The 12692-nt window shown below is 34.0% G+C and overlaps 2 protein-coding genes and 1 pseudogene across 2 annotated transcripts; 2 read left to right on the plus strand and 1 right to left on the minus strand.

Annotated features, from left to right (window-relative positions):
• The first annotated feature begins 4005 nt into the window (after nt 1–4005).
• LOC127101046 (expansin-like A2) lies at nt 4006–5783 on the plus strand. The gene is made up of 5 exons (XM_051038357.1): nt 4006–4171; nt 4258–4367; nt 4506–4684; nt 5120–5252; nt 5349–5783. The coding sequence occupies exons 1-5, from the start codon at nt 4057–4059 to the stop codon at nt 5589–5591; spliced, it is 780 nt and encodes a 259-aa protein (XP_050894314.1). The 5' UTR covers nt 4006–4056; the 3' UTR covers nt 5592–5783.
• Nucleotides 5784–7434: 1651 nt separating this feature from the next.
• LOC127103417 (zinc finger BED domain-containing protein RICESLEEPER 2) lies at nt 7435–8436 on the minus strand. The gene has a single exon (XM_051040681.1). It carries the CDS (start codon nt 8434–8436, stop codon nt 7435–7437), a length of 1002 nt encoding a protein of 333 aa, XP_050896638.1.
• A 757-nt stretch (nt 8437–9193) lies between these two features.
• On the plus strand, nt 9194–10970 carry LOC127103418 (pectin acetylesterase 2-like; annotated as a pseudogene).
• Nucleotides 10971–12692: the final 1722 nt, after the last annotated feature.

Genomic DNA, 12692 nt, shown 5'->3' on the forward strand with positions numbered 1-12692 from the left:
TAGAGGATTTGTTAAGAGCTTGTGTTCTCGAGCAATGAGGTGCTTGGGATAGTCAATCATCGTTGATTGAGTTCACATATAATAACAGTTTTCATTCTAGTATTGGAATGACACCTTTTAAATCCTTGTATGGTCGAAGGTGCAGGACACCTTTGTGTTGGCATGAATCTGGTGAGATTGTAATGCTTGGACCTGAGATTGTCCAACAGGCTACTGAGAAGGTGAAGTTGATTCGGGAAAAGATCAAAGCTTCACAGAGTAGGCAGAAAAGCTACCATGATAAGAGGAGAAAGGATATTAAGTTTCAAGAGGGAGATCATGTATTCTTGAGAGTCACTCTAGTGACCGGTGTAGGACGTGCTTTGAAATTGAGAAAGCTTACTCCTCGTTTTATCGGTATGTATCAGATGTTTGGGCGAGTTGGACTTATTGCTTATAGAGTGGTGTTGCCACCGAATTTGTCAAATTTGCATGATGTGTTCCATGTTTCACAACTTCAGAAGTATATTCCGGATTCGTCGCATGTGATTTTGATGGATGATGTTCAGGTGAGGGATAACCTTACAGTTGAGGCTCTGCCTATAAGGAATGATGATCGAGAACTGAAATAGTTGAGAGGCAAAGAGATTGCTCTCGTGAAGGTAGTATGGGGAGGCGTTGCCGAAGGAAATATGACTTGGGAGTTGAGTTGGAAAACAGGATGCGAGAGTCGTATCCAGAGTTGTTCACATCAGGTAATTTTCGAGGATAAAAATCTTCTAAGTGGGGGAGAGTTGTAACACCCCGATTTTATTTAAATTATTTTTTCGTAATTTAATTATGTGATAGTCATGGTTGTGTTGCGTTGATTGATATTTTAATGTGTTGTGTTATCCTTGATGTGGGGTAATTGCCTTAGAAATTAAGGTGTTGGGGAGTGTGTGAGCAAAAGTGTAGAAAGAGTGACGTGATGAGTAAAATTAATTAACTATTTTAGTTATTATTTAATTTATTTATTTAATTATAATGGTCTATTATTATTAAAAAATAGTGATAATATAGTAAGTTAATAAAATAATAAGATTTGTAAATAATGAATAGAAAAGGGGATTTGGGATATAAACTCAATAACGTAACTTCTGGGAGAAAAGATGAGAAACTGAGAAAGGGAGAAGAAGAGAATAGGGCTCAAGGGGAGAATCACCATTGTCGAAGGTCAAAGAAGTTATTTCTAGGAACTCTAAGGTAAGGGTGGGGTTCTGATTATCTAAGGGCTAACATGATGATGGTAGGTAGATTATGCCATGTAATTTTTATGTTTTCTTCTCTATGTTCATGATCATGGTGATATTGTTAGTTGTTGAATTGTGTGGATAGTGATTTATTGTTGTTAGAATCATGAAATTTGATTGGATTGTTTGTTTTCAATGTTGCGTGAATTGATGTTGTGTCGGGTCAGAGTCGGAACCGAGTTATGAATGTTTTAGGGGTAAATAAGTTGGGGTTTTGAAATTTGGAAAAGTGTTTTTCGTGTTAAAATGTGGTATAAACGATTTGTGAGAAAAATGAGGTTTGGGGATGAATTATGGGTGATTTTTGTTTTGAAAAAGTTGCAGAAAAGTGCTTCTGCAACATTGTAATCGGTTACCAGAATTGGAGTAATCGATTACACTGCTCAAAAACACGTTTCTGGGAAAAAGTTAGAGGGTGTAACCAGTTACAGGTTTTTGGGTAACCGGTTACCCTATGTAACAGAGGCCACGCAGAGGCTGGAATTGAGGGTGTAACCGGTTGCCAGGTGTGTGTTGGCAGTGTGGTTGTGCTACTGGATATAGTGTAATCAGTTACTGGTTTTGGGGTAATCGGTTACACTTGGAGCAATCCTTCCTCACTGAGATCTCCAACTGCTTCACAGTCTCAATTGATGTCCAACTCTCCCACAAACAAAACAGAATGTTGGAAGTCTCTCATACTTGAAGTTTACTCGGAGATTTTTATCCTTGAATCTCACCACAATTCCCCTTTTTAAGGGTTGTTTGAGATCAATCTTCACATTTACTCTCAGAAACCTATCATTTCTATGAGCTTCCTTTTGGTTCATCTCCTCAAACTATCCCAGAATACCACCTAACTTCCTCACCATAGTCTCTAATTTAAGCATGAAAGGTAGTTCGTAAATCTGTACCCAAAAGGATCTGAAATGCATGTTCAAATCTGAGGGTTGTTCTTCACCTGATACTCGAGCTAGGACCAGTAAATTCTTATTGAAGCTCCAAGGACCATTTCGCATCACACTCTCCAGGTCCCTCTTAGAAGCAAATCAAAACAAAAAGAGATTCTTACTCAACTCTTGTGTCTCGACTGAGTTTTTGAGTTTCCACACACCCACCATTGTATTGATAAAAGCCCTCGAGTTAAATCTATTTTCTGTCCATAACTTCACAACCAAAGTACGTTGAAAAATCTCTTCGGCATAAACCTCTTCACTTTCTGCGGTTACCCCTTCTTCTTCTTCTTCTTCTTCTTCTTCTTCTTCTTCTTTCAAAAGTGGAATGTTCTTCCACTTATCCATTGAAACATGAGGCCTCAAAACAAACAAATTTAAGAAAGGATAGAGGGACCAGATTGGCTGGGGGAGAAAGACGGATACACCGCCACAAGAAACCCTAGAAAACAAAGGGAAGAAGAAACCTAAACAAAGGAAAAAGGGGACGCGATAAGTTTCTAAAGAGATGTTGGACCTTCTCTCACTAGAAACACGTGGAATAGATTCCACACTTATCATAACTTATTATCCCAAACATAGGCTTTTCAGAAAATACTCAATGTTTACCTTCAAAGTAGAAAATGCAAGATAGGTACGACCCGTCACTAAAATTTTGTTTTGCACAACTAATGATAGAATATCCCGTGAAAGAGACAACAATTATGATAAATGACAGATACCAATTTGAATTTGCGATGTTGTAGTCTGAAACCGTTAAAATAAATTATGATTGCAATGCCAAATTTTTGTGATGAATTTTAATTGTAGCACTGAATGTTAAGAAAAAATTGGGGGAACAAAAAATTCAGATTTTCGTCCGGAGAGACAATGTAATTTGGATAGTAATTTTTTTAACTTTCAAATACATTTTTTTTGTTTTTTTTACAATTTTTTTTTTATTTAATATAATTTATTAATTAAATATTTTATTTAAAATATATTAAAATGTAATCTAATAAATTTATATAAAATGGTATGGATACACGGATAAATTGAATCCATTCACATGATTTGATTGATGGGTTAAATCAAATTTATTAAATTAATTTTTTTATGAATGAATGAATTATTAAATAAATTAAATAATATTTTTTAATAAATTTTATTATCACCCTTTTTTAATACAATACTTTTAGTATTACAAATGAGTTATATATTTTATAAAACTCAAGTCTATAAATAGGTATATTTTATTAGGTAAAAGAAATGAAACGGAAAGAAACTTCCAAAAAATCAACACAAACACGTCATAATCAATGCCAGATTTCATCTCACAACTCATCTAAAAAATGCACTAAAGTCTAGAATGTCTTCCAATCCCACACGGACACAAACTCTACGCTAAGAAAGTAACGAAAAGGGTAGCACACAGCTATGTCGGTCAAAACTATCAACTCAAAAACTCACCCAATCTTAGAGCACCTCCAACTGAGGTTTTTTCACTGTGGTTCGCCAGCATGGAATTTAAATATATTATATTTAATTTTTTATTTATAACTTTATCTCTTACTCTTAATTTTATATCAATATTAATTTAAATAATTTAAATAGTTTAAATAAAATTTAATATATGAGAATTTTTTTTTGAATTACATTGGCTTAGTGGATTCCAGAAAGAACTGAAAAACTAGTTGCACCATTAGTTTCTTTCTGTATCCGCGTTCATAGTGCGGCTGGTGACTCACCAAACGCGTGTCCTTTTCGCTCATTCTTATCCATCAATTAAAAACCCCTTTTACTATTACTCTTTTCATTATCTATATATAAAATCACTTACCCTTCTCATTTCACAAAATCACTATCACCGTATCATGGCTTTCTTTCTTTGCGTCTTCGTTCTCTTTCTTGCTTCTTCTGCTACGGCTTGCGATCGTTGCGTACACCAATCCAAAGCTTCTTTTTTCTCCAAAGCTTCTACTCTTTCATGTAACAATCATTCTTTCATTAATTTCTTTCAATTTCAATCTCATACAATTATTTTGTTAATAATTGATTTTTTTTTCAATATCCAGCTGGAGCATGTGGTTATGGCTCTTTAGCACTTGACCTTAGTCATGGACAACTCGCAGCTGGCGCTTCTTCATTTTTCAGTAATGGAGCTGGTTGCGGTGCTTGTTTTCAGGTTTGTACACAAATCATTATAATCATCTTCGCGAATATCACTGCGAATTCGTCAGTATCGACAAATTCGCTCTGATATCCGCTACAGATGAATATCTTTTGTTATTTTTTATCAAAATTAATGAAAATTTTGATGCAGGTAAGATGCAAGGACCAAGCTATATGCACAAAAGAAGGAACAAAAGTGGTATTAACGGATCTTAATCCCAACAATCAAACTGATTTTGTTCTAAGCAGTAGAGCTTTCACTGCCATGGCTCAAAAGGGTAAGAGCCAACAAATTTTGAAGCTTGTCAATGTTGACATTGAATATAAGAGGTAATTAACACCCTCAAATTGAACCACTTTTTTTTCTAGCTTTTCGTTAGCAATAAGTTGTTACTAGTTTAGTTTTGGCCTTTTTCCTTTTCTTGATCTAGCTTTTGTTTTTTTCAACATTATGCCAGCAATTTTGCTAGGCCCCACTTCCCACCTAGCTACTTGACACTAACACTGGCCTACATTTGAAAAAAAAAAGAACACCTATTTTTTTTTCCAATTATTATATGAAATTATGATTCACTAAGAAAAATTATGTTGCGCATTAATAATAGTAACGGTCTAATTCGTACTATATTATTATTATTACTAATTTATGTACTGCATAATAATGTCTCTGCACAATATTCATGATCCTATATTTATTTATTTATCAATTATTTATGTTTACCAAAACAAACACTGATTCATGTCGCGTGGATCTGAATGGTGCAGAGTACCTTGCGAGTACAAAAAACAGAATTTGGCTGTTCGTGTTGAAGAATCAAGCAAAAAGCCAGATTATTTAGCAATTAAAATTTTGTATCAAGGTGGCCAAACAGAGATAGTAGGTGTTGATGTAGCTCAGGTAAATATATATATACTATATACTATATGTTACATTAATGTATGCTAAAAAAATTCATCAAAAAACAATAATTAATGGATTATTGATTACTATTAGGTTGGATCTTCACAATGGAATTATTTAAGCAGAAAGCATGGTGCAGTGTGGGACACAAGTAGGGTTCCACAAGGGGCATTACAATTCAGGTTTGTGGTTACTTCAGGGTATGATGGAAAATGGGTTTGGGCAAAGAAGGTTCTACCAGCTGATTGGAAAGTTGGGGTGATTTATAATTCTGATGTTCAGATTACAGAAGTTGCACAAGAGGGTTGTTCACCATGTAATGATGAAACATGGTGATGATTTAGGATATGTTACTCAAGTGATGAATTAATTAACCTACATAACATGTACATATTGATTTTTGTTTTTAGGTGGTTTTAGTTTTATTTACACTGTGTATTATAGGATTAGAAAGCAATTTATGTAATACCCAGAAATTATATATATGGACTAGTTTGATAAAATTAAAATGTGTTGTCTTATTTGTAACTACTCTATTCCATTAGCACTATGTTCTCTTTTCTTTTTCTTTCAATATAATTTCTTTTTCCTGAGAGCTTATTGATGAAATAGGAATTTTATCATTGATTTATTGTTCGATATGAATAAATTTTATCATTCATACGGAAAATCAAAATGATGAAAAAGAAGACTAGGAGGAGTTTTAAGATTTTACTATAAAATAAGTTTTTAAGAATCTCACCAACTATAAAATAAGTTTTCAAGCATCTCACTAACTTAATCTTTTAGTAATGTTTTAATTTATTTTATACTATTAAAACTAGGGGTGTGCATGGTTCAAAACCATAACCAAATTGAACCAAATATATGGATCAGTTTGGTTTTTAAAACCACTTTGAAAAATCGATTTATATTTTTAAAATCGGTTTATATTTGGATCGGTTTGGTTAATAACCGATTTGTACTAAAAAAATTAATTTTTGGTTGAATCAATTTTAAAATCAAATTTCCCTCCACCTCAAATTTAATTTTCATTCCAACAATTTCTTAACTCTATCCAATCGCTCTTGAAATCAATCACTATTTTTAAATTTCAATTGGAAAAATCAAAATTAAGTAACTACCTATAAGATAGAAAAAAAAAATTAATTTTAAAAAAAAGTTTTAAATCGGTATTTTTTAAACCAGTTTTTTATTTTCTTTAAAAAAACAATTTTATAAAAGAAACAATTTAAAAAAATTATAAAAAATAAATCAGGTTTAAAAAAAATAATTTTATAGCAAAAATAATTTAATTTCTTTAACATGCCTTTTTATTTCAACTAGTTTTAAATTTAGTTTATGTTAAAAATAGTTATTTAAAAAAACTGCTTTAAATTTAACTCTTATAATCTCCACAAACAATATCATAATCTTCACAAATAATATCTTGATTAAAAACAGAAATAATTTCATTGAATTTGTTACTAGACTAATTAACAACAATAAAATTCTTCAACCTACACTATGAATATAACAAAATATGAAACATGAAGAATCTGTATGTTTTTTCACTTCTAGTTCCATAAACAATTAATCAGTTTCTTCTGCAATAAGCTTAATGCTGCATAAAATAAAATGAAATTACAATAAGCTTAACACATTAAGTCAAAACAAATCACGCAACAACATAAACCCACAAATGCAGAAAATGCACATATAATAAATTGAGTAGAATATGCAAAAACAAACTTTAGAATTCTTTACCGTTAAATCATCTTCGAGTGTGACAGAAGTTGAAGAGGTTGAACAACTAGCACCATCTTCCGTATAAAGTAATTCTACAAAACATATAAAGAGATTTCATTATACCTCAAGTATAATAAATAATAATACATTAGCGAATATACTTAGTTATCATACCTTGCTTAAATCTCTCAAGAATATCAAAATCTTCATTTGTAATCAAGGAGGAAGATGTTCCTTTGAGCCAATCTTGGGTGCATATCAACGCTTCGACTGTTGTAGGTGTTAATGAGCTGCGATATGGATCAAGCACCCTTTCTCCTGTACTGAATGCAGATTCAGAAGCCACTGTGCTTATAGGTATAGCCAACATGTCTCTTGCAATGTTTGAAAGGATGGGATATCGGCCAGAGTTCACTTTCCACCACTCTAGAACATTTATCTCCATGTTATGCTATAACTTCTCTCCAAGATAAGTAGTTAACTCATTATCCGCATTGTCACACCCTTCTGAAATATAGAACTCAGCAGTTCCATAAGGATTACTAACACCACCAAAAACTTGCAACTCATCTGAATTACCTTGAGGAGACATAAATCCAACACGATATTCCTCATAAATAGATTTCAAGCTAGACTCTAAATTTGCTTTCAAGGCGTCAGCATCATCCTTATTATAATATCGCCTTACCATCCAATCGACCAATCTAATCTTGCGCCTAGGATCGAATACTAGAGCAATCAACAACAACATGTTAAGCTTCTCATGATTTCCCCAATATTTATCATATTTCTTCTTCATTTTTTGAGCTACTGAACGTAGATGCTCATCTTCAGACGCACACATATCCACAATGCTCTTTCCAATACCCAGGATCTCAAACATATAAATATTGCTTGTCAAATAAGATGACCCCGATATATGTAAGGTAGCATCATAAAATAACTTCAAGAATGGGATGATTAAGTTAATATGCTTCCAATCTTCTTCTGTCGGAACACCTTTCCCCTTCTTTGTCAACTCATTCACATACTTTTTATCTCGAAAACTTAATTCTTCAAAGGTCCTCTCATGTTTTGATACGGATACTAACATCAAGTATGTTGAGTTCCAACGAGTCTCAACATCTAGCCAAACTAAACCTTTATAATCCATGCTTTCCTCATCAATACATGCCTTGAATTTAGCAAGCCTCGCAGGAGAAGATCTAACATACCACACATCATGACGGATTCTACCAATAGAGCCATCAATGTCTTTCAAACCTTCTTTCACAACTAAATTCAATATATGCGCACAACACCGCATATGAAAATGGTTTCCACTCATAACTAAACTATTCCTAAACAAAAGCCTTCTCTTGAGACGCTCAACCCCAACATCATTAGATGAAGCATTATCAACTGTCAAACTAAGCACACGGTTTAACGCCCAACTGTTCAAGCACATCTCCATTGTTGCACAAATAGCATCCCCTGTATGACTTGTGACTTAACAAAAAGTTAAAATCTTCTTCTGTAAGTGCCAATTATTGTCAATGAAATGGACTGTCACACACATATAACTCAACTTTTGACAAGAAGAAGTCCACATATCAGTAGTGAGACAAACTCTTCGACAATTCAGAGAGAGAAAATTTTTCAAAATCATTCTTTCATTATCCCATAGTTTCAAGACATCACGCGCTAGTGTTGTGCGTGAACAAATCTGAAATCTTGGTGATGCGAGACTCATAAATTCATGAAAAGACTCATGTTCAACCTTTCGAAAAGGAATCTCCATGTTTATGAACATCTTAACCATTTCTCTTCTAATGGCTTCTTGGTCAAACTTGACAATTAAAGGAGAGCCAACATGTTCTTCAACACTTGTCGTAGAAGATAATGTCCTTTGCCTCTTGTAAACAAGGCATCTCGATACATGAGCATGCATGGAACTAGTTCCATTATTATACTTAATTTTTGTGTCACAGTATTTGCACGAAGCTTTTTGTTCTTCTTCCGACGATACAATGAAATTCTTCCAAACCTCTGAACGATTCCTTCGCTTCTTAGTGTGAGGAGGTGGCATTTCATTAGAGATTGTAGGTGGAGGGGTTGAAACTGTATTCTCGGATGTTGCATAAGTTGTACCAACATTAGTCATCTTGATTCTGTTAAAAATAAGAAAACAAATTATGATAAAAAAACACAATAAAAAATCTGATATGAATATGACATTTCCTTATTCAATTGGTATGTATGATGCTGTTATAACAAACCTGCAGATCACACTTCAAGATATAAATATTAGTGAACAGGTCCAGACTCTAATATCTCCAGCATTACTGATGAGCATTCATCAGTAGTAGTTCAAAACTCGGACCGCTTGATACAAACATGACATGCTACATACCCTGCAAAAACACATACACAATTAGGATTCACACCAAGACAATGCATCCATTCAATTTAAATTCTTTCTAACATACTAATAGCCTAGTGTAATTAATGCAATCATCCAATTATTTGAATTATCATATCATGACTTACAAGTTTGATGATAATAGCAGTACAAGCATTCAATGCACCAACAACCTAACAGTTTGATAATTGGCCAATGCTAACAGATTTCAGTCCATTACAATAACTAGCTTCATAACATTTAAGAACTAATCATAACTTGATTGCATTACTTTTTCACAAGATTCTACACTAGAAATTTAATGATTTTCTTACTGAACTTTAATGTTCAACTCAGTAAATCAATTTACCTTCGACTGACTTTTAGCAAGAACCAATTCACTCAAAATCAATTTTTTTCAATGCAGAATCAATTTTTTTTCATATTACAAATCAAACTTTTCAAGATTATATAGCTGACTTATTTCTGATATGGGCCATTTCACTATTTAGAATCATGCAGTTCACAGCTGTAAAGACAAAAGCTATTAGTTAATTGCTAAATGTAATTGATTTGTATTCTCTCTTGTAGTTTGTCTGGATGGATCTTTACCGGCTTACCACTTCCATCGCGGATACGGTTTAGGATCAAACAGTTGGTTGATACATCTAGAGGTATGTGATTGTTCGCGAGATTCATGAACTTTGAACTATGTTCATCTAAGACTGGACATTAGATGTAAATTTCTTTTGGTGACAGGGAGGAGGCTGGTGTGGAACTATCAGAAACTGTATTTACAGTAAGAAAACGTGGCACGGTTCATCCTATTTTATGGAAAAACAAATACCGTTTATCGGAATATTGATCAGCAAAGCCGAGGAAAATCTAGGTCATAAATCTTAAACTCGTCAACATTGCTTTTGTTTTCATAATTAACTACGTTGAAATTAACACCTTTTCATTTGGATGAATCTGTCTGTAGATTTTTACAATTGGAATCGAGTAAAAGTTCGTTATTGTGACGGGGCATTGTTTAGCGGAGACAGTCAAAATGAGGTAAAAACGAATACAAACTCTGGACTTCCGGCTTAAAACTCACTCAGTGATTGAATTAATGCACTGAGTTTATCTCTGCTCCATAGGCAGCAGGGTTGTATTTCAGAGGGCAGCGCATTTGGCAGGCTGCAATGGAAAATTTAATGTCGAAAGGAATGTGATATGCCAAACAGGTTTGTCTCCGAAAACTCCAAAGAAAAATAATCTCCTTCCTGAAATCTACTTGATACATGTTTCTTTTCTTTTTCAGGCTCTTCTATCCGGATGTTCTGCGGGAGGTTTATCAGCTATACTACATTGCGATGAGTTCCGGGAATTGTTTCCAAGAACCACTAGAGTAAAGTGCTTTAGCGATGGTGGATTATTCCTTGACTCGTAAACAATAACTAACGAACATTCAATTCTAAACCATTATTATTCGCGGAAGCTGATCTATATCTCGATTCTTGTTTGACGACAAAATAATTCTTTCGAATTTCAGCGTTGACGTATCTGGTCGGTGTAGTTTAAGGAAATGGAAGTGTATCTTCTACACTAGAAATTGTTTTTAAAAAAGTTGAAGCATTCTCGCACCATATCACATTATCTAAATTAATGTTCTTTTAGTTTTTGCTGGAAGATGCATCATGCATAAAAGTTATCAGAAATACTCAACATGAATTAAAAGAAGCTTCAATAATTATAGAACGTACCTGGGCTAGAGTTAAATCAAAAAAGCTAGAAGCATCACTATCTCTTCTCTGTACACATACACTATTGAACATAAGGCATAACCGTGTCATCCTTGTCCAGTTCAATATTGGGCCCATTGACATTTATCCTGTTACGCAGGATAGGTAAATTCTATCTAGGTCACTCATGTCCCTTAGCATGCTTCGTGGAGTACCCATCAACTGTCTTTATGGTCATCCAGTTACGGGTAATGTTTGATCAGCAATAAGGCACTCGACTCTACATCTAGGGTCCATAGTGGTTTCAGGTCGAAGGGTGGTATACACCATTATCACCATGAGAATAACTTATGACACTTTGCATAACATTCTATATAGTATTCTCATAGCAGGTCAATCCAGTATAAATATTACTCTTAATATTCATACCTATGTTTAAGACTTGATAACTCCTTATCCATGATCCATGAGATGTGATCATTAGTCTATATACATAATAGTCTTAATGCTTTAATGTTATCCCACTTCACAATAAGACTCGACTACGGATACTTTAAGAATAATGTCCTTATGTTTAATGTGATCTCATGATTAAGTCACACTTGATACATTAAACGGACTAGCTATCCTAGGGGCTTTATTAAACAACCATAATAAAGAAAAAACCTTTTATTATTAATAAATAAATCGATACAAGTACCAAAAGTATTGGCCTCTAGGGCTTACACCAACAGTTTTCAGTACTTCATCACATTTACTGATGATTTTAGTAGATATGGTTATGCCTATTTAATGAAAGACAAATTAGAGTCCTTTTAAAAGTTCAAGGAATTCAAGAATGAAGTACAAATTCAACTAGGTAAGAATATTAAAACTCTTCGATCAGATCGAGGTGGTGAGTATTTAAGCCTAGAGTTTGATGACCATCTGAAGATCCTATCCCAACTTACTCCTTCTGGAACACCCCAATGGAACGATGTATCTGAGAGATGAAATCGAACCTTGTTAGACATGGTCCGATCCATGATGAGTCACGCCGATCTTCCAAACTCCTTTTGGGGATATGCACTATTGACAACAACTTACACACTTAACCGTGTTCCATCCAAAAAGGTTGAGAAGACACCATATGAGATATGGAATGGTAAGAAACCACATATGTCTTACATGAAGATTTGGGGTTGTGAAGTTTATGTGAAACGACAAATTTCCACTAAGCTTGAGCCCAAATGTTACAAATGCTTATTTGTGGGGTATCCTAAAGAAACAAGAGGGTATTGCTTCTACAATCCTTCTGAGGGCAAAGTGTTTGTCACTCGAACTGGAGTTTTCCTAGAAAAGGATTTTATTTCCAAAGGAATCAGTGGGAGGAAAGTAGAGCTTGAAGAAATTCAAGAATCACAAAGCATTGATATACCTATGGAGGAATTAGAGCAGGAAACACAAGTAGTTGTGGAAGAGCAACATGCTCAAGTAGAACAAGACCAACGTAGGTCAAGCAGGATACGTCACCTACATGAGAGATATGGATATCTCATAACTGATCAAGGTGATGTATTACTCATTGATCAAGATGAGCCTGTGACCTACCAAGAGGCATAA

This window comes from Lathyrus oleraceus, chromosome 7 (assembly GCF_024323335.1).
Source record: "Lathyrus oleraceus cultivar Zhongwan6 chromosome 7, CAAS_Psat_ZW6_1.0, whole genome shotgun sequence".
Lineage (NCBI taxonomy): Eukaryota > Viridiplantae > Streptophyta > Magnoliopsida > Fabales > Fabaceae > Lathyrus > Lathyrus oleraceus.